Genomic DNA, 26,937 nt, shown 5'->3' on the forward strand with positions numbered 1-26,937 from the left:
GTAATGTCGGCTACATGTATTATGAATATTGTTGCCTACATGACCAAAAATGTTAGGTCCCGATATTAAAAAAATGCCAGAACTTTATGATTTAAAGCTACTTTAAAAGGCTTCAAATAGTCATTGTCCCTCTAAGATTGAATTTATTCAATTGACCATGATGGACATTCAATCCACTAGAACTCATTATGATCCCTACCTACCTAAATTCCACATTTATTGCCTTCAATGGCAGCCAACGTGTTCGACAATGTCCCGTGAGGCTATATGCTCAATGTAGGGTGTCTAAATAAATAATCACGTAAACATAGGTGAGCCCATTCAAGCAGAGCCTGGCAGCTGATTCAGCGCTTTGGCAAAGGAACGAGCTTTAGAGGCTTTTAACGCTTTGTCCTGCAACACGAAGCGTCAGCATCATGGCGGGGGATTTTCCCAGAAGCTTACAGGTATTTACAATGGCGTCGAGAGGCGCTCACGGGCTAATGTGTTGTGTCAGGTAGACTAAAGCTTAGGCCACTGGAGGAGCCCACACGCGCTCTTCAATTGCATGGGACAATTAGAGATTTGCAAAACAAAATTACAGGCAGCTTGAGTGGTTGGCACGTTGGCCTCACAGCTCTGGGGTCCTGGGTTCAGATTCAGGTCAGTCCACCTGTGTGGAGTTTGCATGTTCTCCCTGGGCCTATGTGGGTTTTCTCTGGGTACTCCGGTTTCCTCACACATTCCAAAAACATGCATGGTAGGCTGATTGGACACTCTAAATTGTCCCTAGGTATGGTTTTGAGCATGAATGGTTGTCTCCTTGCATGACCGGACGTTTCGTCGAAAGACGTTTGGTCCCCGGACGTTTGGTAGAACAGACGTTTGGTAGAACGGACGTTTGGTCGCCAGATTCGCTCGCTGTCAAATTATGACAGAGAGCTTACTGTTGATATTTAGATATTAAACTCACTCTCCCTCTCTCTCATGATTATAATTTTGAGAGCTGGTTTCAACAGTAACAACCCGGCGACCAAATGTCTGTTCGACCAAATGTCCGTTCGACCAAACGTCCGGTCGACCAAACGTCCGGTCGACCAAACGTCCGGTCGACCAAACGTCCGGTCCACCAAACGTCTTTCGACAAAACGTCCAAGTACCGTCTCCTTGCGACTGGCTGGCCACCGATTCTTGGTGTCCAAATGAATCTTGAATTTAGTGCATACAAAAGGCGCACCGACTGATTGTGTACCTCGTCTAATTTGGAGATTTTTTTAGACTTTTAAGTGTGCCCTATGTGAGTAAATATGGGCCGTGTTTTTTTATCACTCAACAAGGGGAATTGCAATCGTTAATAAGGGGAGCAATTGGCCGAGGTTAACAGGTATAGGAACCCTATTTTCCTTCAACAACTTTCTAAAAACGCCAAGTCGTGCCACTCGCTGTTGCATCCATAGACTCAGCGAGTTTTGCGACTTGGCACTGAAGGTCTACCAAAACCATAGAACTCTTCCTGCTTATTTATTTGTCTGTCTGTTGTTATTGGTGCACTATGTGGTGAAAGCTTTAAATCTCATTATACTTGTATAATGACAATAAAAGCATTCAATACATCAAAATGATCAAAACTAGGTTACTCACCTTCCAAACATGATCGTAGGTTTCATTGCTTCATAACACAATTGGGTTCCTACAGAAATGGGAAAAGAGAACGCATAATTAAGATCGTCTTGTCAACAATGGACGGCCATTTTAATTCAAATGGAAAGACTGTGTTCACTGGAAAAATGAACTTCTCAAAGAAATGCTGATATTATTTGACCTATCTAATATAAAGCAAGCTACATTAACAACTCCACTTTAACGAGCAAAAATGGGTCAGGACCTGATAAGATTTGATAAAAAATCATCTCATATCCAGCAAATGTACTGGCAGACCTGATCTTAAATGAGCTGCAGAGACTTGAGCAAAACATAATTGTCTGACTAATTATTCTCTGGTAATCACTGATGTGATTTTAAGTGGTCTTGGACCAGTGGGCCTTCTTCGCTCGTTTGAGCACCGTTGTCTTCCTGTTCCTCAACCAGATCGTTTCCTTTGAGAGCACACCCCTTCTTCCTTCACCTTAATTAATAGTATCCTTCCTGAAGTGTTGATTAGAACAGAGAAGTTCATTCTTTTTAAGTACACTCCTGCCAAGGAGAGATAGCAATAAATTATGATATTATAGAAAAAGGCAGAGCCGGCCGGTTGCTAGTTGCGCCGTCGGTTTTCTGACGGATTCCCATTTTTATCTGATGACCAACCATGTGGAGGAATGCGAGAGCCGATCGTAACCTGCTGAATGTGCTAACGTTCAGTCCATGGGGGGATTAGGGTGGGATTGCTGGACCCGTACACTTTGGATGTCAGTGGAAATCGAGTCAGCCGTAATAGCGTCTGATTGGCTACCGTCCAATATGCGAAAAATATATGAGAGAAGCTGACACATGGAGTAGATCTTGCGCAAAGACAGCCATCCCAGGGCGGCCTTGGACTGCGGTCGGTTTTGCCCTGATCAATGTTTCCAAGGCACTGTAGTTCTCTTGGTTATTTTACTATTGTTTAATTTCTAGTTTTTAGCTATGAGAGCACAGGTGTCAAAGTGTCGGCCCACCAGATCATTTTTTATGGCCCGAGAAAGTAAATAATTAGTGCCGACTTTCTGTTTTATGATCCAATTCACATGAAGATTGGAGATGTGTGTTTCCCCTTAATACATCGATAATTGCAGAAGATCTGTACTAATTTGAATGTCCAAAAATGATCTCTCGATCAGCACAATCGTAAAATTTGTCAATTCATTCATCGATTAATTTTGGCAGCGTAACTGCGACGTGGCCGGCGACAAAAGAGTTTGACGCCCCTGTATTAGAGGGGGGCTACAAGAACAATATTGTCTGTAGACTTGATCTGTATTTGAAGTTTTTTTTATTTTGTTGTTAGCAACGACTTTGTTATTGACTGGGTTGGAGCCCAACAGTCTACAAGCTTGGCAGATGACATTTGATCGTCATAAAATAGATTTTTCTTCCCTGTAGATTGCTGTATTAATTTTTTCTGTCTATTCTGCACTTTGTTTTGAAACTCCAATGTGGCGACATCCTTTCAAATTAAGTTGGCAGGGTTTTTGAAGCATGGAAAAAAACCTTCAAAGATTGGCCATGAAATTCATTGACAGAAGTCAATAAAATCTTTCACACAATTTAATAATGATAAATTCATAATTGCTGTTATGGCAAGTGACTTTTTTTGTTAATCAAAAAATAATAATCTTTTATCTGGCACATGCAGACCAGACCGCAACACGACGACTGATGATGAAATACGTGGACAGCCAGATTAAATCATAAATATATTATCACTCCTACTCATAATAAATGCATAAACGTAACCTAAAAACACATGATTAAAAACCGAAATACACTTTTGTTATGGCCCTTAATACCACTTTAAAGCCTGTTTTTTTATTTATTTCTCTGCAATTTGATCTCAACTTCCTTTAAACACAAGTGGTGGTAATTAAATCAAGATTTATTTGCAGACGTGAAACTATTAAATAGCACTTTTTCGGTTTCACTATGTTGGATTGTCTGTTTTATTTACATAACTGTGGCTGCAAAAAAATGCAAAACATTGTATTACGTTTACCGCCACCATTTTTTTTCTATTTCTGTTTTAGCCACTTTAAATTCCTATTTGAAATCGGCAGACGACAGGGGTGCGACAAACCCTCGTGGTGCTCAGCGGGAATTAGATTTCTGTCTGAAAAATGTTAATCCTGCTTGCAGCTGCACCCCCGTCCCTAGTTATTAGGATGATAGCAGTCCCTGATTGATCACCCGCAAGCAGTGCTCCGGAAAATGGCGCCTTGAAGGAAAGCAGCAATAACTGCAGATCATCAGCTTTGTTTTTGCTCCTTGATTTCCAACTTTGGTGCGAGCCAAGCGAATAAATGATCTTCTCTGAGATATTCATAGGACGAGGGGGTCACATGAGAATGGTGTCCTTTTCAAAATGTATAGATTGGTGGAGTTGAGGGAAAACTTTGTAATAAGATAGTCTTGGTTCTACAGTCCTTGTGCGTTCTGTTTGCTTGTCAGATGCCATTATTGATCTTGCTGCCCCTTTGTCTACTTGTCTCCGCCCTTTAGGTAACCGATAAGATGGCGGCTCGGGAAGCGATTGGGCGCAGCTTCCTGGTGACGTGCTGGCAGCCCGTTCTGATGCTGGTGCTGAGCACCGTGCTGTCCGCCTCCTCTACCGGCTGTCCGTCCCGTTGCGAGTGCAACGTCCCGGAGCGCTCGGTGATGTGCCACCGCAAGAAGCTCATGACGGTTCCCGAGGGAATCCCGGCGGAAACGCGTCTGCTGGACCTCAGCAAGAACCGCATCAGAGCCGTAAACCCGGACGAGTTCGCCAACTTCGCCAACTTGGAACACCTGGAGCTGAGCGAGAACACCATCTCGACCATCGAACCCGGCGCCTTCAACAACCTCTTCGGGTTGCGGACATTGGGGCTCCGTAGCAACAAGCTAAAGCTGATCCAGCTAGGGGTCTTCACCGGCCTGAGTAACCTCACTGAGCTGGACATAAGCGAGAACAAGATCGTCATCCTGCTGGACTATATGTTCCAGGATTTGTACAACCTGCGATCTTTGGAGGTGGGTGACAACGATCTGGTTTTTATCTCCCACCGGGCCTTCCACGGCCTGAGTAGCCTTGAGCGTTTGAGTCTGGAGAAGTGCAACCTGTCCTCCGTGCCTACGGAGGCCTTCACCCACCTGCACAGCCTGATCACGCTCAAGCTGCGCCACCTCAACATCAACGTGATAAGGGATTACTCCTTTAAACGTCTCTTCAGGCTCAAAGTGCTGGAGATTGCTAATTGGCCATATTTGGATACAATGACCCCAAATTGCTTGTACGGATTAAACCTGACCTCCCTGACCATCGCCAACGCCAACCTGACCGCCATTCCGTACGTTGCCCTGCGGCACTTGGTCTACTTGCGCTTTCTCAATCTCTCCTACAACCCGATCCACACCATCGATGGGAATAAGCTCCACGATCTGCTGCGTCTTCAGGAGTTTCACATCGTCGGGGGGCGCCTGGCCACCATCGAGCCCTACTCATTCCGAGGTCTCAACTACCTGAAGATCCTCAACGTGTCCGGTAATTCCCTGACCACTCTAGAGGAGTCTGCGTTCCATTCGGTGGGCAACCTGGAAACCCTGGCCTTGTACGACAACCCCCTGGCTTGCGACTGCCGCATGCTGTGGGTCTTCCGCCGCCGCTGGCGACTCAACTTCAACCGGCAGCAGCCCACCTGCGCCTCCCCAGAGTTCGTCCAGGGCAAAGAGTTCAAGGACTTCCCCGACGTCCTGCAGCCCAACTACTTCACCTGCCGTAAATCCCGGATCAGGGATCGCAAAGCGCAACAGCAGTTTGTCGACGAGGGGGCCATCGTTCACTTCACCTGCGAGGCGGACGGCGACCCGGCTCCGGTCATCGTGTGGCTCTCCCCGCAGAAGAAGTTCATCACCGCTAAAACAATCGGAAGGATCTCTGTCTTACCGGATGGAACCCTGGAAGTCCGCTACGCTCAGATCCAGGACAACGGAACGTACGTCTGCATCGCCATCAACGCCGGCGGGAACGACACCTCCCTGGCTCACCTGCACATCCACAGCTACTCGCCCGATTGGCCATTCCAGCCCAACAAGACTTTTGCTTTCATCTCCAACCAACCCGCAGACACTGGCGCCAACGACACGCGAGCTAACGTCCCGTTCCCCTTCGATATAAAGACGTTGATCATCGCCACCACCATGGGCTTCATTTCCTTTCTGGGCGTGGTTCTCTTCTGCCTGGTCTTGCTATTCCTCTGGAGCAGAGGCAAGGGCAACACCAAGCACAACATCGAGATCGAGTACGTGCCGCGCAAATCGGACGCTGGGATGAGCAGCGGCGCGGCGGATGCTCCTCGCAAGTTTAACATGAAAATGATTTAAAGGAGTGGCCGTGCGTGGAATATAAAAAAAAATAAAAATTGATAAACAAGCGAGAGGAAGAAAACATTGCTGAGTGCTAAGCACTGCATCCTGGTGAGCTCACACTTGAGAACTGGAGAAGGGCCGTCACAGACTTTTAAGTGAAAGCATGCCCACCGCAGCAAGGCATTAGTGAAGTCTATCTGGTCCGTGAGCTGATTTTTATGGAAAGTCGTGTTCGTCATAAACACTTCATCTTCCTGCGAATCTAGAACGGGGAAATTACGTAGAACTGACAAGAGTTACACGCACCCAAGCTGCCAGAAGGTACATGGTTTGGTCATTGGTTATTTTTTTATGTCAGTATTTTGTTTATTTTAATTTATTTCCCCACCCACCCTGAGGCCACGTATCCAGTTATGAAAGAGTTCTAGGCTGACATGCAAATTTCAAGTTCAGAATCAATCCTTTTAATCAGATCAGTTTTTGAAATATTTTTTTTGTCTTACTTTCATAGTCTTCTGTCCAACCGTTGAGTTTCATCCATCAGTGTGACAGCCAATGATCAGAATTGCCCTTTTAAGTAAATGACACATTGTTTGGATAATATTATGTATAGAAAATTGGTATTGAGGCCCAAAAGAAATTTGGAAATAGCTAGCTGGATCGCTATGCGGGAATTAATTATTTTTTACAATAGAGTTCACATGCAAAAAAAGGTATGGAAAAATATTCAGTGCATTTTTATATTTTAAAATGATGCATTTCAATTTCATTTTTAATTTTGTTCAATTGAATTTTTCGACATATCACTCTAAAACATTTCCAATTTCCAAAAGTCTTACACTTGTAAAGTTTGGATGAATTAAGAGTGGAATAGTCTAAAACAATGACAAAAAAAAACAAAGCTACTTAAACGTCTAACATTGTCATTGTTGTTTTTAAGGTATGGCACAAAATAAAAATGCCTTGAAGATTCTTTTTAATGAAGAATGAAAAGTAAAACTGCTAGAGGGGCACGTTATTTTTCTTAAATACCACTAGATAATTAAATGTATTTTATTATCATGTCAAATTGCCGTGGGTGTCAACAAACCTATTTTTTTGTTTAAAATACCTTCTATAATCACACAGATGGGGAAAACGGAATTAGTAATATTTGGAAAACAGACTGAAGAGTTGTTTTTTGTCATTTTTTTCTATCGTACAGAATGTGATTAACAAAACGAATTCTATCATTTGTGTGTCACATAATTGTGAGTTTAAATTTTTGAGTTGTTTTTTTTAATTGTTTTTTTATAACGTACAGAATTGAATTAACAAAACTAATTGTATCATTTGTGTGTTCCATAATTTAAGTTTTGTCTCCAAACTTTCGAATTTATATGTCCGATGTCATGATTTGTTTTGACACTTTTATTTACCCTGCAAATGTCAGCACATTGATTAGAGGACGAGACGCGACAGCTTGTCCTCTGTATAAAATGGCGAGGTTCTTCTAGCCTTAGATTTTTTTTAAATTGTACACTGTGGACAGCTGGCCCTGGCGAAAAGAGTGTGCGGCTAGGGAAGGCCAGGTTCTCCGTAATGGACCTAACTGCGGACAGAGACGCGATAATGGGCTGCAAAAAACGAGGACGGCGGCAACGACACAGATGGTTTCACCCGCGGATGCAATGTGAAGCAGCTTTGGTGTAATCCCTTTTGCATAAAAGAGGGGAAAAAGACTTAATGGCCGTAGAAATGGCTCTTGGCTTATGAATGCTGTCTCTGTGTTCAAGGTGTGGCTACTGTACCCGGCATCTTTTTGGTTCGAAGTGAACTAGGATTCTGTATGTTGTTTTTTTTGTTCCATTTTATGTACCCCCTTTTTTTCTTTTGAACCTGGACTATATTGAACATGTAGTCCAAGCCAAGTTTTTACAAAAATTAAAAGATCGTGAAAAAAAATATATATATGGGGAAAAAAATCATTCAAATTGTTATGTGCAATAAAGGTAATATGCAGATTTTTTTTTTAATTAACAAAATTTTGTTGATGTTCAATTGTTGACGATATGGTATGTTGTATTAAACAATCTATGGCATTTTTTTTAAAAACACAACATGGTCCTGTCTTTTTTTTGTATTTTTTTGTATTTTTTTTTAATGTGTGCTATGGAGTTTACTGTTATTACACTATTTGTCTATTGACACAAGCTTAGCTCACATTGTAGAATACTCACTTAGCATGCAAGAGGTCGTGGGATCAATGCCTGCAACTTCTGACTTTGACGCTCAAACAGGAACATAGTGAGTCGTCCATGGCATTGCAGGGAGGTGAGTTGGGTACTTAGCTCACGAACTTGAGCGCCCGCTTAGAGCATAAGAGGCCGTGGGATTGAGACCAGCGTCTTGCAACTAGAAACAAAAATATAGTGAGCCATGCATGACTTTGCAGGGTGCTGGGTTGGGTACTTAGCTCACAAGCTTGAGCGTCTGCTTACCATGTGAGAGGTAGTTGGATCGATTCCCGTGTCTTCCAACTTCTCACTTTCTAGCTCAAAAAGCAACATAGTGGGTCATCCATGGCATTGCAGGGTGGTGGGTTGGCTGCTTAGCTCACGAGAGAGAGCATCCGGTGAGAGCGCGACAAGTCGTGGGAGCTAACCATGCGAGACGTAGTTGGATCGATTCCCATGTCTTCCAACTTCTCACTTTCTAGCTCAAAAAGCAACATAGTGGGTCATCCATGGCATTGCAGGGTGGTGGGTCGGCTGCTTAGCTCACGAGAGAGAGCATCCGCTTAGAGCGCGACAAGTCGTGGGATTGATTCCCGCATCTTCCAACTTCTGACTTTGAGGCTGAAACAGAAACATAGTGGGTCGTCCATGGCATTGCAAGGTGGTGGGTTGGGTTCTTAGCTCATGAGCTAGAGCGTCTGCTTACCATGCGAGAGGTAGTTGGATCAATTCCAACGTCTTCCAACTTCTCACTTTCTAGCTCCAAAAAAAACAGTGAGTCATCCATGGTATTGCAGGGTGGTGGGTTGGTTTCTTAGCTCACGAGCTAGTGTCCGCTTACCATATGAGAGGTAGTTGGATCGAGACCAGCATCTTGCAACTTCTCACTTTCTAGCTAAAAAAAAAAACATAGCTCACAAGAGAGGCCACCATCTTAGAACGCGAGAGGTCATGGGATCGGTGCCCACATCCTCCACTTTTCTGCTCGAACAAGCTTACGATTAGGCTCGTTTTGAAGAAAAGAAGCGTTATTATACATGGGCATTTTAAAAGAAAGCTTCACTATGCAAGGAATCTTTTTGAAAAAAAAGCCTTACTTTACATCAGGGGTGGCCAACTCCATCCGGTCCTCGACAGTCGCTATCCGGTCTTTTTTCCATATGGCCCTCCATCAACACACCTGAATCAAATAATCGGGATCAGTACCAAGCTACCAGTGACCGAGATGATCCAGATTAGAGCCGCAATGGGTAAAAGGAAATCGGTTTGACAAAAAATGTACAAAAAAAATCCTGTACAAAACTTGTTGTATAACGTACACAATTTGAAATGAACAAAAAACGTATAAAATACGGGAAAACGTATACGTTGACAAGTATGAAATCCCATTAAAGCACGACTTAAAGTAGACGCGCGCAGTGGGAAAGCGGAGAAGCTATTTTGAGGTGTTTCCAGCTCTGGGGACTGACGGGAGAAGCGTTCCCTTCACATATTCGATATGTAGTTTTACGATTCTAGGTCATGAACAGACAGATGGATTCTGAAAATGAAAGTGCACACACACCACACACACACACACACACACACATAAACATCTTCCTCATGCAATACATATCTAAATTTGGAAGCATTTGAATGATTGGAGGACCAAAGAGGTGTTTAGATGTTAAACGTTTTCTCAAGCCCATGTGGAAATCGTTTTACATCATTGATTCACGTGCCATACATAAACTGAATCGGGCGAATCAAAGAATTTGCTGAGCCAATTTTTGACGGAAACCTTCCGTGTTGGAGTCCCAACTGTGCCAATACTTCCAACCAGTAAGTGAAACCAGAAGATGTGTGTATTGGTTCTGTATTTCAATTTGTTGGTCTTCAAGATAACAAATAAAGGGATTATGGTCAAATTAGAAGGATATTTGTTGTAGTATTAAACAGAAGAGATTATTTCATTTGGGGTAATGGGGTCAAAGGTCATCAGATTGGATAAAGAATTGAAGGTTATCAGATTGAATAATGGATTAAAGGTCATCAGATTGGATAATTAATTGTAAGGTTATGAACAAATAAATTAATCATGACACTTTCAGAAAAGGTTTAAAATTTCTAAAAATTGCGGGGTTTTTAAATTTTGAAATGATGACATCCGAAAATAATTTTAGTATAAATTGTATAATGAATTAAAGGTCATCAGATTGGATAATAAATTGTGCGTTATCAACAAATAAAGATATGATGACACTTTCAGAAAATGTTTAAAATTTCAAAAAATTTCAGGGTTTTTAAATTTTGGCATGATGACGTCCGAAAATAATTTTAGGATACATTGTTTCAAACTTACTCGGAGTGCTAACACTACCAAAAATAATTAAATAAATAAACAAGGCAGGCAAAAAAATGATTTAATCTATCTAAACATCCAATACAACGGTAAAAGCATTTGTTAGGAAAATACTGACCAAAACATTTTTTCCATTTATTTTAAAAGGTTAACTAATTATTAAATCAAAAATGTACAAAAAAAAATCATTGAATAGATAACATTGATTGTTGATGGAACACCAGGTAAAATTGAACGTTAGACAAAAATTACCATATTTCTGGGACAAACGTCCCATGGGTCATATAGCAACTTTTGGAATAAAGTTCCATTTTAATGGATATGCTAAGAAGTTGAAGAGTGGGTGAGACTTTGATCCGAGTGGGTTCACGGGTGTTTGCGTACTGTGATTCCCGTGAGGCGACTTAATGCAGCTTTGAAGCTAAGCACTCACATCTGCATCGTCAATAATAACCCTCCCGACATGCAGCCATTATGCTTATTTTTCGGAGCCCACGGAGAATTTATGCTTCTATTATGGAGCTATCAATTATTTATGATTGTTTCAATCCTGAGAAATCTAAATATTTTAGTTAGATCATCGTTCACATTTCACAATTGACCGCTTTAACATTTTTTTCGAACTATTCCGACAACTGTACTATATTCACATCCTTAAAATCGGATTTGATTTTCATTCATTTAGCTTCTAAGAACATTGTATTAATTCTTAAAAGTATTTGTAATGATATAAAAAGCACAATAATGATTACTGAAATGTAAAAAAATATGAGGCTCAACTTCTGAAAAGCCAATCATTGTCCTTGAAAAGATATCCTCGCAAATTAGCCGCATCTGCGTATAAGCCGCACCCTTAGAATTGCCTTAAAATCGTTGAATTTTACAATTTCTCGCATATAAGCCGCACCCTTAGAATTGCCTTAAAATTGTTGAATTTTACAATTTCTCCCGTATAAGCCGTACCCTTATTATTGCCTTAAAATTGTTGAATTTTACAATTTTTGCGTATAAGCCGTACCCTTAAAATTGCCTTAAAATCGTTGAATTTTACAATTTCTCGCGTATAAGCCGTACCCTTAGAATTGCCTTAAAATCGTTGAATTTTACAATTTCTCACGTATAAGCCGTACCCTTAGAATCGCCTTAAAGTCGTTGAATTTTACAATTTCTCGCGTATAAGCCGTACCCTTAGAATTGCCTTAAAATCATTGAATTTTACAATTTCTCGCGTATAAACCGCACCCTTAGAATTGCCTTAAAATCGTTGAATTTTACAATTTCTCGCGTATAAGCCTCCCCCTGTTCACAATTTTCACCTCCATTTTCATGGTTTTAATAAGGAGTATAAATGTGTTACTTTGAAGTGAAAATGTTAAGAAAAATCATCGCATGTGGTATTTATGAGATACTGTATGAATCCAAAGCATCGTTTGACATTTTATGCAAGACCGTTTTTTTCTTGAATTTCATTCATAGACGTCAAAATAAATTTAATTAAGCAGTTTATCTGTTTATCTTTTCTCTATTTTGAAATGAATGACCGTATCGGCCGCATTGTCTTGCGTTATAGCATTTCGTCTGTCGCCTTGAATTTTCGTGCATGTCACATCTAATTTAATATAAGCCTTACCCTTGATTCAGTCATCATTTTATTGAGCGACAAATAATGTGTATATGCGAGAATTTATGACATTTTTGGGAGCCATTCACATATGGAAATTTGGCAAAATTGACAATTGTTAAACAATTACCACATGCAATACTATGCATACTATGTATACTGGTAAAATAATTGACCTCCATGGCGCTTGTGTTTTAACTAGCCTGCTTTTTTAAAATATATTTATTTTTTCTAAACTCTTGGAAAGTCAGCCAAGACCAGGACTAGTGTGGGACCCGGACCAGGTCCAAACAGGCAATCTGCTGAGAGCAGCTTTTTGGCCTGGGCCACCAGCCACAGTCCCTCCCCCCTCCAATCTTTGCTGGCAACTCAATTTACTCTCCTTATTTATTTAACAAGCCCATGAAAGAGTTATGAGTCCCCAAATCGGGGGGAAAACGGCACCGCTAACAAAATGGCACCTTTCCGCCATTAAAAGCATCTTTTTGGCCGCTCAGGCAAACAGAAGCGCTCCTGGCAAAAAAAGGTTTTGTGCCATGATTTTGGGACTGCTTGAGAAAGTAAGATCTAAAATATAGCTAGTATAATCATGTGTATACATAGACACTTTTAATAAAGGAAAGATGAAATGGTTTGACTCACATTTTTTGTCAGAATCAAATACTCCACATTATTATTTCTCGGTTGGTCTAAGAAATTCACAATTTGCATATTTCAATATGCATGTCTTTATATGCGAAAGTCATTTGAAGTTGGACTTGCACTTTAAACCTGCTTTTTTAAGGGAAAATTTTGATAAAATAAAAAATAGATTAAAAAAAAACCTTCAGTCAAGGTTAGTCAAGGCTTATTAAAATCAATTAATTTACTGTATTTTTTTTAACTATAAATTGTCCCTGTGTATAAGTGGCGCTAACCAAAGAGTGCACGTTGAAAGAGAAAAAAATGTAAAAATGTATATGTATATATTTAATATATATATATATATATATATATATATATATATATATATATATATATATATATATATTAAATAAAAAATTTAAACATAAAAAAGTTTATTTTTTTCATTTTTTTATTTTTAAGTCAAATTGTTTATTCAAGGTGCCCCCGCCAGTACCCATAAATAGCTGGGATAGGCTCCAGCACCCCCTGCGACCCTTAAGATAGTAATGGTAAAATAAGGAGCAAAAGACAAAATAGGCACCTTTTAACATAATATATTAAGTTTTTTGGTAAGTATGGCCTAAAAAACCACAACATCAGCTGTTGGTGGTTAGAGTGAAAAAATTAAAAGTCATACTGGAAGTAAACAATGAAAAAAGTGTGAATTATAGTCCGGAAAATACTGTCCTCTTTTCCTGCCACTACTTAAAATCTTGGTTAAAATGAAAACTCTTTTTTTTTTGCGAATCCAAAAGAAAGTTTGAACGCAGCGGACGAGGACCAAGGTGATGTCCAAAATCAGCAGCATGTAAATATAAATAATCCAAATATGTTATCCCTAATGAATGAAGGCCTAAATAGGACGGCGGGAGATAATTGAGCGAGCGTTCGGCGGCTTCACCTTGCCCGTCTCCCAACAATTTGGCGCCTCAAGGGCATCGGGTCGTTGAGATTGGATGAGACGGCTGAGCAACAAGATGAACGACATGATCTGACGGAGGCGCCGGGCTGCGTTGCTTGCACATTTGTCAGCATTTTAAACACGTTTTTTTTGGCTTGGTCTATTATTCTGTTTTCTTTGCCTCTTTCTAGAGTAGAATTGGGGGAAAAAGTGAAATATTATGGGTTCAAAGTGGTGTCTGAAGCCAAAGTTGGGTTGGAAGTGAATTATTAACTCATTATGAACATAGGTTCCCGGTCAAAAAGGATTGGACGTCCAACGCCGTCAATGAAGATGAAAATTAACCATGTTTTTAGGATTTTCCGCCATTTTGAGGATGAAATAACTCTACATTCCCAGCGGACTTAATCCCCAAGTGTCCAATTTATTTGTTGGCGCTTTTTAGCTGCTAATTCATCAATTGAAATGAGTGAGTGATTGCCCGGCAGGCAGGCAAACGTCCCCCACGAGATTGAACGTCCCCCGAGAAGTGATAATCCACTCAAGATTGCCTTGATTGCATTCAAACCGTGTTTGACCTTGACTGGACCGCCAGTCATTCGGAATTAGACTTCCTATGAAGACTCCATTAATAAATACACTGGAGGATTTTCATTCATTCATTCATTTTGTGGACCACTCCATCCTCGCAAGAGTCGCGGGGGGGGGGGGGGGGTGCTGGAGCCTATCCCAACTGACTTTCAATGGCCGGCCAATCCATCGCAAGGCACGAGAAGACAGAAAACCTTTCAAGCTCACACTCATTTTTTAGAATTTTTGGAATGTGGAAGCACATCGGAGTACCCGGAGAAAACCCACGCAGGCTTGGGGAGAACATGCAAACTCCACACAGGTGGACCGACTTGGATTTGAACCCAGAACCCTCAAACTGTGAGGCCCACATGCTAACTGGAGGATTTATTCGGCAATATTTTTAAATATATATTTCGACACAGCGGTTCGGTGACTTAAGTGGTTAGCACGTCAGCCTCGCAGCTCTGGGGTCCTGGGTTCAAATCCAGGTTGGTCCCCCTGCTTGGGTTTTTTCTGGGTACTCCAGTTTCCTCCCACATTCCAAGAACATGCATGTTAGACTGATTGGACACTCTAAATTGCCCCTAGGTATGAGTGTAAGCCCAGGCCTGCGTGGGTTTTCTCCAGGTACTCCAGTTTCCTCCTCCGGTTTCCTCCCACATTACAAAAACATTAATGGTAGGCTGATTGGACACTCTAAATTGCCCCTAGGTATGAGTGTAAGCCCAGGCTTGCGTGGGTTTTCTCCGGGTACTCCGGTTTCCTCCTCCGGTTTCCTCCCACATTACAAAAACATGCATGGTAGGCTGATTGGATACTCTAAATTGCCCCTAGCTAGGAGTGTAAGCCCAGGCCTGTATGGGTTTTCTCTGGGTACTCCGGTTTCCTCCCACATTACAAAAACATGAATGGTTGTTCATCTCCTCGTGCCCTGTGATTGGCTGGCCACCGATTCAGGGTGTCCCCCGCCTCTGGCCCGGAGTCAGCTGGGATAGGCTCCGGCACCCCCTGCGATCCTAGTGAGGATACTAAACCGGTTCAGTGAATGAATGTTTGGTCGCTTACTGCCTCTATTTGAGTATCTGATTTGAAAAAAAAAGTATGATTGATAGTTGAGCCCGGACCAAGATAATATTTTCTCCCATTGCTCTTGAAAATGCAGCTAAAAACTATATTTCAAATATTGTCCTTCCTCCATTTGTATTCCCCGGTGTGGTTTGACTTGGCACCTCTCTGCGCAAACAACGACAATGGCTGACAACTTGCATTTGTCTAATAAAGCAAAGGCAGCTGCTGCGCCTAATCAAAGCGCATTCACACGTTCATTAGAAATAATGATGGCTTACACTGGAAGTGCTGCTTAGCGCTCGGTGTAAGCGAGGCGCCCCATTCAGAGCGGGACGACTCCAAAAAGGGTGATGTTAATTACAGACCGCACCATGAGAAATGATTCGGATTCATGACACCAATGAGTTAATTATTATCATTATTATTATTATCATCGTTATTATGCCGCACGCCAAATGCGGGAGACATATTTGGGGATGAAGCTCTGTTGTCAGGTTAGCAACCCTAATTTGAAACCCAATCATTATCAGACTTTTCTCTAAAAATCTCCTTTCAAAACCCAATACTTTGCTTGAAACCCCATTTTTTACACCCTAATCCTGTTTTAAAACGCTAATTTATGACACCCGCTTTTGTATAAAACCAAAATTTCAAACCGTAATATAGCTTTAAACATTAATAACACGTTGAATGTTCAACCAGCTAGCTTAACATGCATGTTTTGGGGATTTGGGAGGAAACCAGAGTACCCGGAGAAAACCCACGCACGTCCAGGGAGAACATACAAACTCCACACAGTGAGGACCGACCTGGGATCTAACCCACAACCCGACTTAGCTAGCCTAGCATGCATGTTTTTGGTATGCGTGAAGATAGCGGCGTACCCGGAGAAAACCCATGAAATTCTGGAGAAAACATGCAAACCCCACACAGTGCGGCACCACCTGGGATCAAACCCACAACCCGACTTAACTAGCCTAGCATGCATGTTTTTGGTATGACTGAGGAAAGTGGAGTACCCGGAGAAAACCCATGAAATTCTGGAGAGAACATGGAAACCCCACACAGTGCGGCACCAACTGGGATCGAACCCACGACCCCAGACTTTAAACCTAGCATGAATGTTTTGGGGATTTAGGACAAAACCGGAGTACCCAGGGAAAACCCACGCAAGCCCGGGGAGAACATGCAAACTCCACATAGCACGCCACCACCTGGGATCGAACCCACAACCCCAAACTTTGAAAGTTCAACCAGCTAACCTAGCATGCATGTTTTTGGGATTTAGGACTAAACCGGAGTACCCAGGGAAAACCCACGCAAGCCCGGCCGGGTAGAACATGCAAACACTACACAGTACGGAGCCACCTGGGATCGAACCCAAGACTCCAGAACTGTGAGGCAGATGCGCTAACCACTTGTTATTTAAGACAAATATATCTTTTCCAATACGAATTGTACACTGCAACTCATTGTACTTTAGTTTAATTTCAGTTTGAAACTTTTCTATTTATGCACGGCGCATAATATGCATATTTTAGTCATCAAGAGACCTTGACGAACGCAAGAAAAGAACTGTACGTCTTGAGCGTTTCTTCATTAGTCCGCCAGCTGTCTCATTTCACATCATCCATGTGGTGTAAAGACATCACGTGGATTCCAACATTTTTATTTACCTCGTGCTTAAATTCTCATACAATATTTTTGGGGAGTGTTAAGGAGGGGCACAAAAAAACCCGCAGGAGTGACTCATAAAACGTCAACAGTGAATTCCTAATTAGCCTCCCTTCAATATGTCGGCCCATGTGTCCACTTCTTTGTATATACCTGTCTGCCCCTTTTTTTGTTGATGTGTGTATGTGTGTGTGTAGGTGTGTGTATGTGTGTGTGTGTCTCAGTATCCTATTGAGCATCCCCTTGCCAAGTTATTTTCTTGTTTCCATGGAGACTGCTTTTGCCATTGATGGCTGGTCTACAGTATGGAGAGAGCGAGAAAGACGGATTTGTTTGTTGTGGTGCTTGTTAATTAGCTCTGTCAGGGAGAATCTCTTATTGTGGTGGCTACTGGGAAGAGAGGGACTGTGTTTTTGGGGGGGTTGGGGGGGGTCCGCATGTAGCCATGTGCATGTGTTGCATCTCATGGATGGCTGGATGCAAAATTTGGGGAAAAAAGAACAATCGGTGGACTTCAGTTGGACAAACAAGGAACGCATATTTCACAGATGTTGGGCTTTTTACTTTTATGTTTAAACAAGGGCGATATAAGAATGTAGTACATTATTTAAACCGAAAATGTTAATATTTAAAATTTTTCATATTGTGCATATATATATATATATATATATATATATATATATATATATATGTATGTATATATGTATATATATATATATATATATATATATATATGTATATATATATGTATATATATACACATGTGTGTATATATATATATATATATATATATATATATATATATATATATATATATATATAAATATATATATGCAAGTAAAAAGCCCAACATCTGTGAACTTACTTTTATGTTTAAACAAGGGCGATATAAAAATGTAGTACATTATTTAAACCGAAAATGTTAATATTTAAAAATTTTCATATTGTGTATATATATATGTATATGTGTATATATATATATATATATATATATATATATATATATATATATATATATATATATATATATATGTATATATATATGTATATATATATATATATATATACACACACACAATAGGAAAAAAAATAAATATTAACAGTTTCGGTTTAAATAATGTACTACATTTTCATATCGCTCTTGTTTGAACATGCAAGTAAAAAGCCCAACATTTGTGAAATATCCATTCCTTGTTTGTCCAACTGAAGTCCATCGATTGTTATATATATATGTGTGTGTGTGTGTGTGTGTGTGTGTGTGTGTGTGTGTGTGTGTGTGTGTGTGTGTGTGTGTGTGTGTGTTGTGCGTGTGTGTGTGTGTGTATTTCGGGTAACACGCTTATTTATTTACTTATTTATTATCTGTTTTATTTAGGTCTACAATGTCTTTTCCTGTGTCTGTGTTTTCACCTTCTTGCTACTGGAAGAAAGTGAATTTCACGAGTACGGGATGAATAAAGTTTAATCTAATCTAATTTTCAAGTCACACGTTTTGCATTGATGGAGTGCAGTGTGAACCAAAAAAAATGAAACACGGACATGAATTCCTGAAACAAAACTTTAAACCTATACGGCCAAATGTATCATCAATTGATACATACATGAGCAAATGGATGTATCATATAAATATGATCCAAATTCATGACAAATTATATTTGAAATGCAGGGCTCTTTTTGTTCAACGGGACCAAGAAAGGCTCAAAGAATTTTAATTTGCTGTCAATTAATTAGCGGTTTGGGCTTTAAAAGGTGAACTTGGGCTGGAAACGGCCATTTAAACTCAAATACTGGCTTTGAATGAACATTTTATATTAAAAGCAACCTTGAAACACCAATTTAAAGAAAAACTTGTTTGTAATTTGCAACTTTTGCTTTCAATACAAACCTGTTTTTGTGATCCTACGATCAAACACTATCTATAACCTGAGTTTAAAAACTTTGACCAAAATTTTCTGTTCAAATGACGTCACGTTAACGTAAAACTTTTAAAATTTTGGGTCTCACACGAGCATGGTAAAGCAGTAAGTAACATTTTGGGAAATTGGAAAACAAAGCTATCCGAGTTCAAAAGTGCAAAACCTCCAAAGCTCATTACATGCTGATCACATTAATTAGAGATGTAATCATCTAATTAAAGTTCTTTGTTTGCTTGATCTCAGCAAATTTAAAAACAGCAACTGACGTACGTGGGAAGATGGGAAAAACAAAAATGAGCTCACCCGCTTCGCCAATTTCGTGAGCGTCGCCGTTGCAGTCGAAGGACGCCATTTGACAACGTGGTCCAATTAATCTTCAACTCTAGGAAAATAACAAATTCACACATAAGTCATGGCAGTTTTTCATCTGTTTGGGATAATTAAGGTTGTGTATTACCTTTTACAAGTACAAATGTGCAACTCCAACTGATAAATAATGCAAAGCAGGAGCAAACAAGATTAACCGTCGTCTTATCTTTATTTATATAACATGAGGTTGTCTTTCGAAATGAATCACCATGGTAGGTTAAAAATGGTGACCCAAAATTGTTGATAAAAAATGCGTATTTAGGACTAAACTACGGAAAATTCGTGGTTCAGTCATACCTCTACTTACGAATGCCTCTAGGTACGAAAGTTTCAGGTTATGAAAGCTTTTTATATGCAAATGAGTGCTTTGAAATATGAAAAAGATCCCCAAAAAGTAAATGCATTTTCTTATCTGTTATTTTATTTTGAAATTGTCACAGATGCATTGATTCTCATTTGCAGTCTCACAACAACCACTATCCATGTTTCAAGATTCTCTCGTTTTTTTTTTGTTGAGATTTGTGTGATGTTAAACTCAGATAGATTTTGTATGCTTGTCATTCATTTTAAGACATTAATAAATAATTTCCTTCTAATTTTCTCTCATTTTGTGTTTTTCTTGCATGTTTCATACAAATTTGGGACACTTTGTCCGAATTAGAAAATTTACTTATAAAGTACTGTTCTGCTTACGAAATTTTCAAGTTACGAAAAAAGTTCTGGACAAGATTCTCTCGGTTTTTTTTGTTGAGATTTGTGTGATGTGTTTAAACTCAGATAGATTTTGTATGCTTGTCATTCATTTTAAGACATTAATAAATAATTTCCTTCAAATTTTCTCTCATTTTGTGTTTTTCTTGCATGTTTCATACAAATTTGGGACACTTTGCCCGAATTTGAAAATTTACATATAAAGTACTGTTCTGCTTACGAAATTTTCAAGTTACAAAAAAAGTTCTGGAACCAATTCCTTTCGTACGACTGCATTTGGCAGCTCCCAATAGAATCAATTCGGTGTATTGGGTAAGAAGAAGAAGAAGTAACAAAGCTGGCAGCTCAGTACACATTTTATACGTAAGGCAATTGTTGGATGGATGAGTCACAGGCAGGGGTGCAAACGCTTACTTGGGTGGGCTGAGTGTAGTCAATAGATAACATTAATGTTGAAGATAGAAAGTGGCTTAGGGAATCGGCCATTAAAAGACGTACAGACAATAAAAGTATGAATCCTCCCCGAGGCAAAGGAGCCAGTAAAGAGGTGTTATTTTATCTTAAAAGAAATAACAACATGTTCAGCAGACTAAATATAAATCTTTAATGGCAATCTGAAAAAGCAAACCTTTTCTCCACTCTCATATTGTTTATTCACCCAAAAGAATCTTTGATTCTGTCTTTTTTTAAATCACAGCAACATCAACTCAACACCAACAAACGTTAACCAAAACAGACCCTCAACCCAAATGTATCCAGTCTTAACAGCAAGACATCCACAGTCATTTTTGTATGTGATTTATGACGCATTTATTTAACTTAAAACTCTACTTACCCTACCCCAATATGACTCACCATATCTGTAATTCGAAAACTCTACTCAACACTAATCAGAATGGTAACCCAACCTTTATGTTAAACCAAATGTAATCCTAAACTACCATATTTTCCGCACTATACCACCTTATATATGGACCAATTTTAGTTAATCATTGTATGCTGATTCTCTTTTCCACCACTCCATCTAATTTATGTATTACACAACTTCTAACCACTACTATTACAACAACTACAGCTCCACCTAGTTTATGTATAACACAATCCCCTACCACTACTACTAACATCACCACTTCTACTATTTTCCATCACCACTACTACTATTTTCCATCACCACTACTACTATTTTCCATCACCACTACTACTATTTTCCATCACCACTACTACTATTTTCCAGCACCACTACTACTATTTTCCATCACCACTACTACTATTTTCCATCACCGCCACTACTACTAACATCACCACTACTACTAACATCACCACTACTACTATTTTCCATCACCACTACTACTACCATCACCACTACTAATACCATCACCACTACTACTACTACTACCATCACCACTACTACTACCATCACCACTACTACTATTTTCCATCACCACTACTACTACCATCACCACTACTAATACCATCACTACTACTACTACCATCACCACTACTACTACCATCACCACTACTACTATCACCACCATCACCACTACTACTACTACCACCATCACCACTACTACTACTACTACTACTACTACTACTACCATTACCACTACTACCATCACCACTACTACTACTACCATCACCACTACTACTACTACTACCACTACCACCATCACCACTACTACTACTACCACCATCACCACTACTACTACTACCACCACCATCACTACTACTACTACCATCACCACTACTACTACTACTACCACTACCATCACCACTACTACTACCATCACCACCACTACTACTACTACTACCACCATCACCATTACTACTACTACCATCACCACTACTACTATTACTACCTTCACCACTACTACTACTACTACCTTCACCACTACTACTATTACTGCCATCACCACTACTACTGCGTCTTATGGTCTAGTGCGCCTTATATATTTAAAACATTTTAAGTTAGGCTGTTCATTAAAAGTGCGTCTTATAGTGTGGAAAATACGATATTTACATCTTAACCCTAAACAACCCTGACCTAACCCCATGTACTATGATATAAGTAACACTTATACCCTGAAAACATACTATTGCATCACCTACCTAAAGTTGCAAAAATATGTCATACATTTTCCCCACAGTCCTGAAATATGGGGATCAAATTTGTAAAATCTGTGGGTTTTCTCCAGGTACTCCAACTTCCTCCAATGCTCCAAAAACAGACAAACTGATGACTTCAACTAAACTCCTGCAGGTATTAAACTTGTTTGCTGGTATAAATGCGAGTCATGGTTATGTCAAATTTAGCACCTACGATTGGCTGCCGCCCTTTCTTGGTTGCACCATGTCACCGTCAACCCAAATGAGGCCTAATACCATATGAAAAGGCTGAAATACACAAATAAAAAGAAATGAGCATTACCAGTCTAAAAAAAATGGCAACTTCTACAGATGCAACGCGACTCACGAATGAGTGCATTTCCTCAAAATCTCCTAGGTAACTAATCAATGTTTCACAAAATGAAAAATACAATAGACATTCCCAGGCGCGTTGTAACTTGGAGTAGAAATTGAATGTATAGATTTTAGCCTCGAGACATAATGCGCAGGACCGAGTTCAAACATCCTTAACATCTCCCCCGGTAGACGTCAAAAGGTCTTGAGAAACGAGCCACCACCGTTTTCCATCCTCCTGCCCCACCACCATCTTTTTGGGTGGAGCATTTAGTTGCACTTCCACAGGGGGCGTCGCCCCACGGCCATCTTGTCCGCTTCCTGATGTGCTTTCATCTGTTCGAGAGCCTCTGGTGCACACTCCGGCGTTCCAACATCTGTTACTCGACACGGGCCCGCCTCCATTGTGGGACGTTCTCTGCTTGCTCACGCGAAAGTGAACTCTCAATTTAAAACTTGAAAGATGGCTGCCAACCTTCACGGCTCGAATATATTGGACATCCGTCATGATGAAATCCAACCTTCAGCTTGCTGTTTTTGTGCAAAACCAGTTTAAACCCCTTCAAGGGTGGGTGAGTAATTAAAAAAACACCTTGACTACATGAGGTCAACATTTGATGGACCACATTATTAAGTATTATTTTTTACTAATTATAGCAGATGATTAAAAAAAATAATTGCATTATTTGGTGTTATTTTTTAAAATAAATTATTCCGAAAACACCTTGACTGCATGAGGTCATCATTTGATGGACCAAATTATTAAATATTATTTTTTACTCATTAAAGCAGATGATTAAAAAAATGCATTATTTTGTGTTATTTTTTTTAAATAAATTATTCCAAAAACACCTTGACTACACGAGGTCATCATTTGATGGGACAAATTATTAAGTATTCTTTTTTTTATAATTATAGCAGATGATTAAAAAAAATTGCATTATTTGGTGTTATTTTTTTTAAATAAATTATTCCAAAAACACCTTGACTACATGAAGTCATCATTTGATGGACCAAATTATTAAGTATACTTTTTTACTAATTATAGCAGATGATTAAAAAAAAATTGCATTATTTGGTGTAATTTTTTAAAATAAATTATTCCAAAAACACCTTGACTACATGAAGTCATCATTTGATGGACCACATTATTAAGTATTATTTTTTTACTAATTATAGCAGATGATTAAAAAAATAATGATTGCATGATTTGGTGTTTTTTTTAAATAAATTATTCCATAAAAAATGTTTGTTTTTTGTGTGTTTCTTTGGGGGCTCACAGAACAAATATGGAGAGAAATAAGATTATAATTAAAAATATTTCCAAAATTAAATTGAGCTTTCTTGTTTTTTTTGTTCTTATTTTAACATTTTATTTTGAAGCCATTGCTTACTTATGGCTCATTTTAACTATAATGTAAATTATTGAAATATAAAAATAAGATATTAGATATATAAAAATATATAAAATAGATCTTATACAGGATTTTTGTTTTGATTGCATTGACAAAAGATGGACGATATTTTACACTTTGCTAGGTTTGCCACTTATTTGTCATAAAGAGATTTTGACAAATAATGGCTTCTGGCGAAGCTTTTAAATTTGATGGCAGAGGTGTTCCTCCTTATCCTGATTGAACTGCGGCACCACAACTGCCGCTAATGTCTATGAAAAGCGGTGGAAACAAATTCTGATAAAAGCGTTTGGCCTGGATGTGACAGACAAATGAGAACACTTAAGTAAGGAATTACTTAGTAGAGAGTAGCAGTGCCATTTCGCTTTTATTTTTACTGTTATGGCTTGTTTTGTGATATTAAGAAGGATTCAACGTTGAAAGGAATTCTCTACGAATGGCTTTTTAACCCATGGTTGGGAGAACAAATAGAAAATGTCCATAAACATATCAAAGTTTTAAGAGAAAATTAAAATCCCAATGAAGATAGCTCAATTTAATACATTTTATACATACTATATCCTCCTGATTACCAGAAAAAAAAATCTTGTCCAATCACATTTATTTTGAAATTCCCCAATCTATGTGAAGTAATTAGAATACTAGAAAAGAAATTTGGTATAATTGGAAAGCTCTGAGCTATAGAGCAAAAAATGTGATTGGATACACTGGGTGGGAGATATTTAGGTTTACAAATGTCCTCTACAGAGGACAAATTTGAACTACTGGTAGTCAGGAGGATATCGATATATATACACCGTATTTTCTTGCATGATGGCTGCCTCGGTGAATAAGCCGCCGTGTGCGGTCGATTGGTCGCCGGTCTTTTGGTCGCCCGGACCCAAACAACGGGCGACCAAAAGACCGGCGACAAAACAAGGTAAAACAACACGGTCTACGCATCAATAAAAGCCAACAATGGCCATGAGCAGTTTCACTGAGCCGACGTGTGAGTGTAGAAGAGTTTGTATGTACATGCGTTGTCCCTTTAAGAAGCTACGTCAAGTCAGTCAGGGTCTTAACAAGTTCTCCAAAAAAAACAATAAAAGTACGGGAAATTTGGAGCTTTTCTTTAGCCTAATAATTAATAGGGCATTAAGTATGACTAAATAATAATTTGCAGTTTGTATTTAGGGAATTTGCACAACGATTTAAATGGTAATTATCAATAACCTTCCGGGCGACCAAAAGACCGGCGACCAAACGACCGAGTACCATAAACCGCACCCTTAAAATTGCCTCAAAATTGTTGAATTTTAGGATTTCTCTCGTATAAGCCGCCGCCTGATTCACAATTTTTACCTTTGAAGGGAAAATCTTAAGAAAAATCATCATACGTGGTATTTCTGAGATACTGTAAGTGATCTAGTTTGTCATTCCTAGTTAAGTGAGTTTTTTGACATTTTATGCAAGATACGGTTTATTTTTTTCTTGAATTTCATTCATAGACGTAAAAAAAAATGTTGCTTAGTGTTTTTTCTATTTATCTTTTCTCTATTTTGAAATAAATGACCGTATCGGCCGCGTTGTCTTGCATTATGGTCTTTGTCACCTTGCAGTTTTGTGCATGTCAAGTCTAATTTATGCGCATATAAGCCGTACCCTTGATTCAATCATCATTAATTTAAGTTACAAATACGGCTTATGTGCGAGAAAATACTGTAATACAAAAAACTCTAAACTATAAGTCAAGTGACCACACTGTAGTCTATCAATTGCCTGGCCACATGTTGGGACGTGTCCTGAAGGAATAAATGGAAGCAAAGAAAAGCCATCAATGGGCCTTTTGTGTGTGGCCTCCGAATGCTGCATCAGGATAGCAAATGGAAAGAAAAGTCATCGTAACAGCCTGAGAGATGGCCGCCACACTCCCTCCCGCACGCCAGAAATCAAAGTGGTTTTCACGAGTGGAAAGCTTTAACGTTGCCCACCACCACTCCGACTTGATTGTGCTCGGAACGTGAATCAAACCCTGGACCGACGACACGTGTCTGTCAATTTGAGCCGTTCGGCAGAAATGTCGAAAACGCCCGTTTGCTGGCAGCGTGTTCCCTTTTTTCTGGGATTTATGTAATCCACGTGAAAAAAAATGGAATCTGCGCAGATGTGATGATCATTTAAAAGGCTGGCTGTTCTGTTCCGTTTAATGAGCGGGTCATATTTGGAAAAAGATGGCAATTAAATGTGCAGCCTGAGTTAGAAATGACAACGTTTTGACATGATGAACACAAATGACTGAAATTCGTTCTTGTGCAAAATGAATTTAAGAGGCAAGATGAAAATGCGAACATTGCGTTTGTAACACAAAAGGTTCTGGAAGGTTGGACTTTTTTTCAATTCACGGCCAGATGGATATAAATAAATAGGGCATGGTATTTTTTTTCTTGGAAAATTCTACACTCTTTATCCTACTTTTCTATTTTTGATAACGCCATTTTAACTAATGAGGGTCCAGTGCACAGGTGTCAAAGTGGCGGCCCGGGGGCCAAATCTGGCCCGCCACATCATTTTCTGTGGCCCGAGAAAGTAAATCATGAGTCCCGACTTTCTCTTTTAGGATCAAATTCAAAATAAAGAATATAGATGTGTATTATATTTCCTGATTTTCCCCATTTTAAATCAATAATTGCATTTTTAATCCAAGTTCAAAAAGCATTTCATCTAAAAATAAATATCTAAAAATATTTTCTGTTTTCCACTTTAATATTGAACATAACTTTAAAAAGACGTTTTCCCCTACTAAGGAAAAGAAAAGCTCAAATAAACATTGTTCTAGATCAATGAAAAAAACGGAAGACTTAGGATTTTTGATCTAGTTCTTTTAATCCGATTTTTTAAAAAATATATCTAAAATGGTCTGGCCCACATGAAATCGAGTTGACGTTAATGCGGCCCGCAAACCAACCCGAGTTTGACACCCTTGGTCTAGCGGGCAGGTAGAGAACAGGGTAG

At 39.4% G+C, this 26,937-nt stretch overlaps 2 protein-coding genes across 5 annotated transcripts in view; one reads left to right on the top strand and one right to left on the bottom strand.

Moving 5' to 3' along the window:
* Positions 1–8,117, top strand: part of lingo1a (leucine rich repeat and Ig domain containing 1a) — a 139,734-nt gene extending 131,617 nt beyond the window's left edge. For all 4 annotated transcript variants that reach the window (XM_077595487.1, XM_077595486.1, XM_077595488.1 and 1 more), the window contains one exon: positions 4,174–8,117. In XM_077595487.1, the coding sequence (XP_077451613.1) occupies positions 4,186–6,033 (1,848 nt within the window). In that variant the 5' untranslated portion in view covers positions 4,174–4,185 and the 3' untranslated portion in view covers positions 6,034–8,117. The remainder of the gene's footprint in view (positions 1–4,173) is intronic.
* A 125-nt stretch (positions 8,118–8,242) lies between these two features.
* The window catches only part of LOC144070928 (uncharacterized), a 138,277-nt gene continuing 119,582 nt past the window's right edge, over positions 8,243–26,937 (bottom strand). Inside the window, exons 10-15 of the mRNA XM_077595492.1 lie at positions 19,298–19,376; positions 9,332–9,414; positions 9,076–9,129; positions 8,941–8,990; positions 8,499–8,855; positions 8,243–8,412 (exon numbers count right to left, since the gene is read on the bottom strand). The gene's annotated coding sequence lies outside the window, so the exon portion shown is untranslated. The remainder of the gene's footprint in view (positions 8,413–8,498; positions 8,856–8,940; positions 8,991–9,075; positions 9,130–9,331; positions 9,415–19,297; positions 19,377–26,937) is intronic.

This window comes from Stigmatopora argus, chromosome 3 (assembly GCF_051989625.1).
Source record: "Stigmatopora argus isolate UIUO_Sarg chromosome 3, RoL_Sarg_1.0, whole genome shotgun sequence".
Lineage (NCBI taxonomy): Eukaryota > Metazoa > Chordata > Actinopteri > Syngnathiformes > Syngnathidae > Stigmatopora > Stigmatopora argus.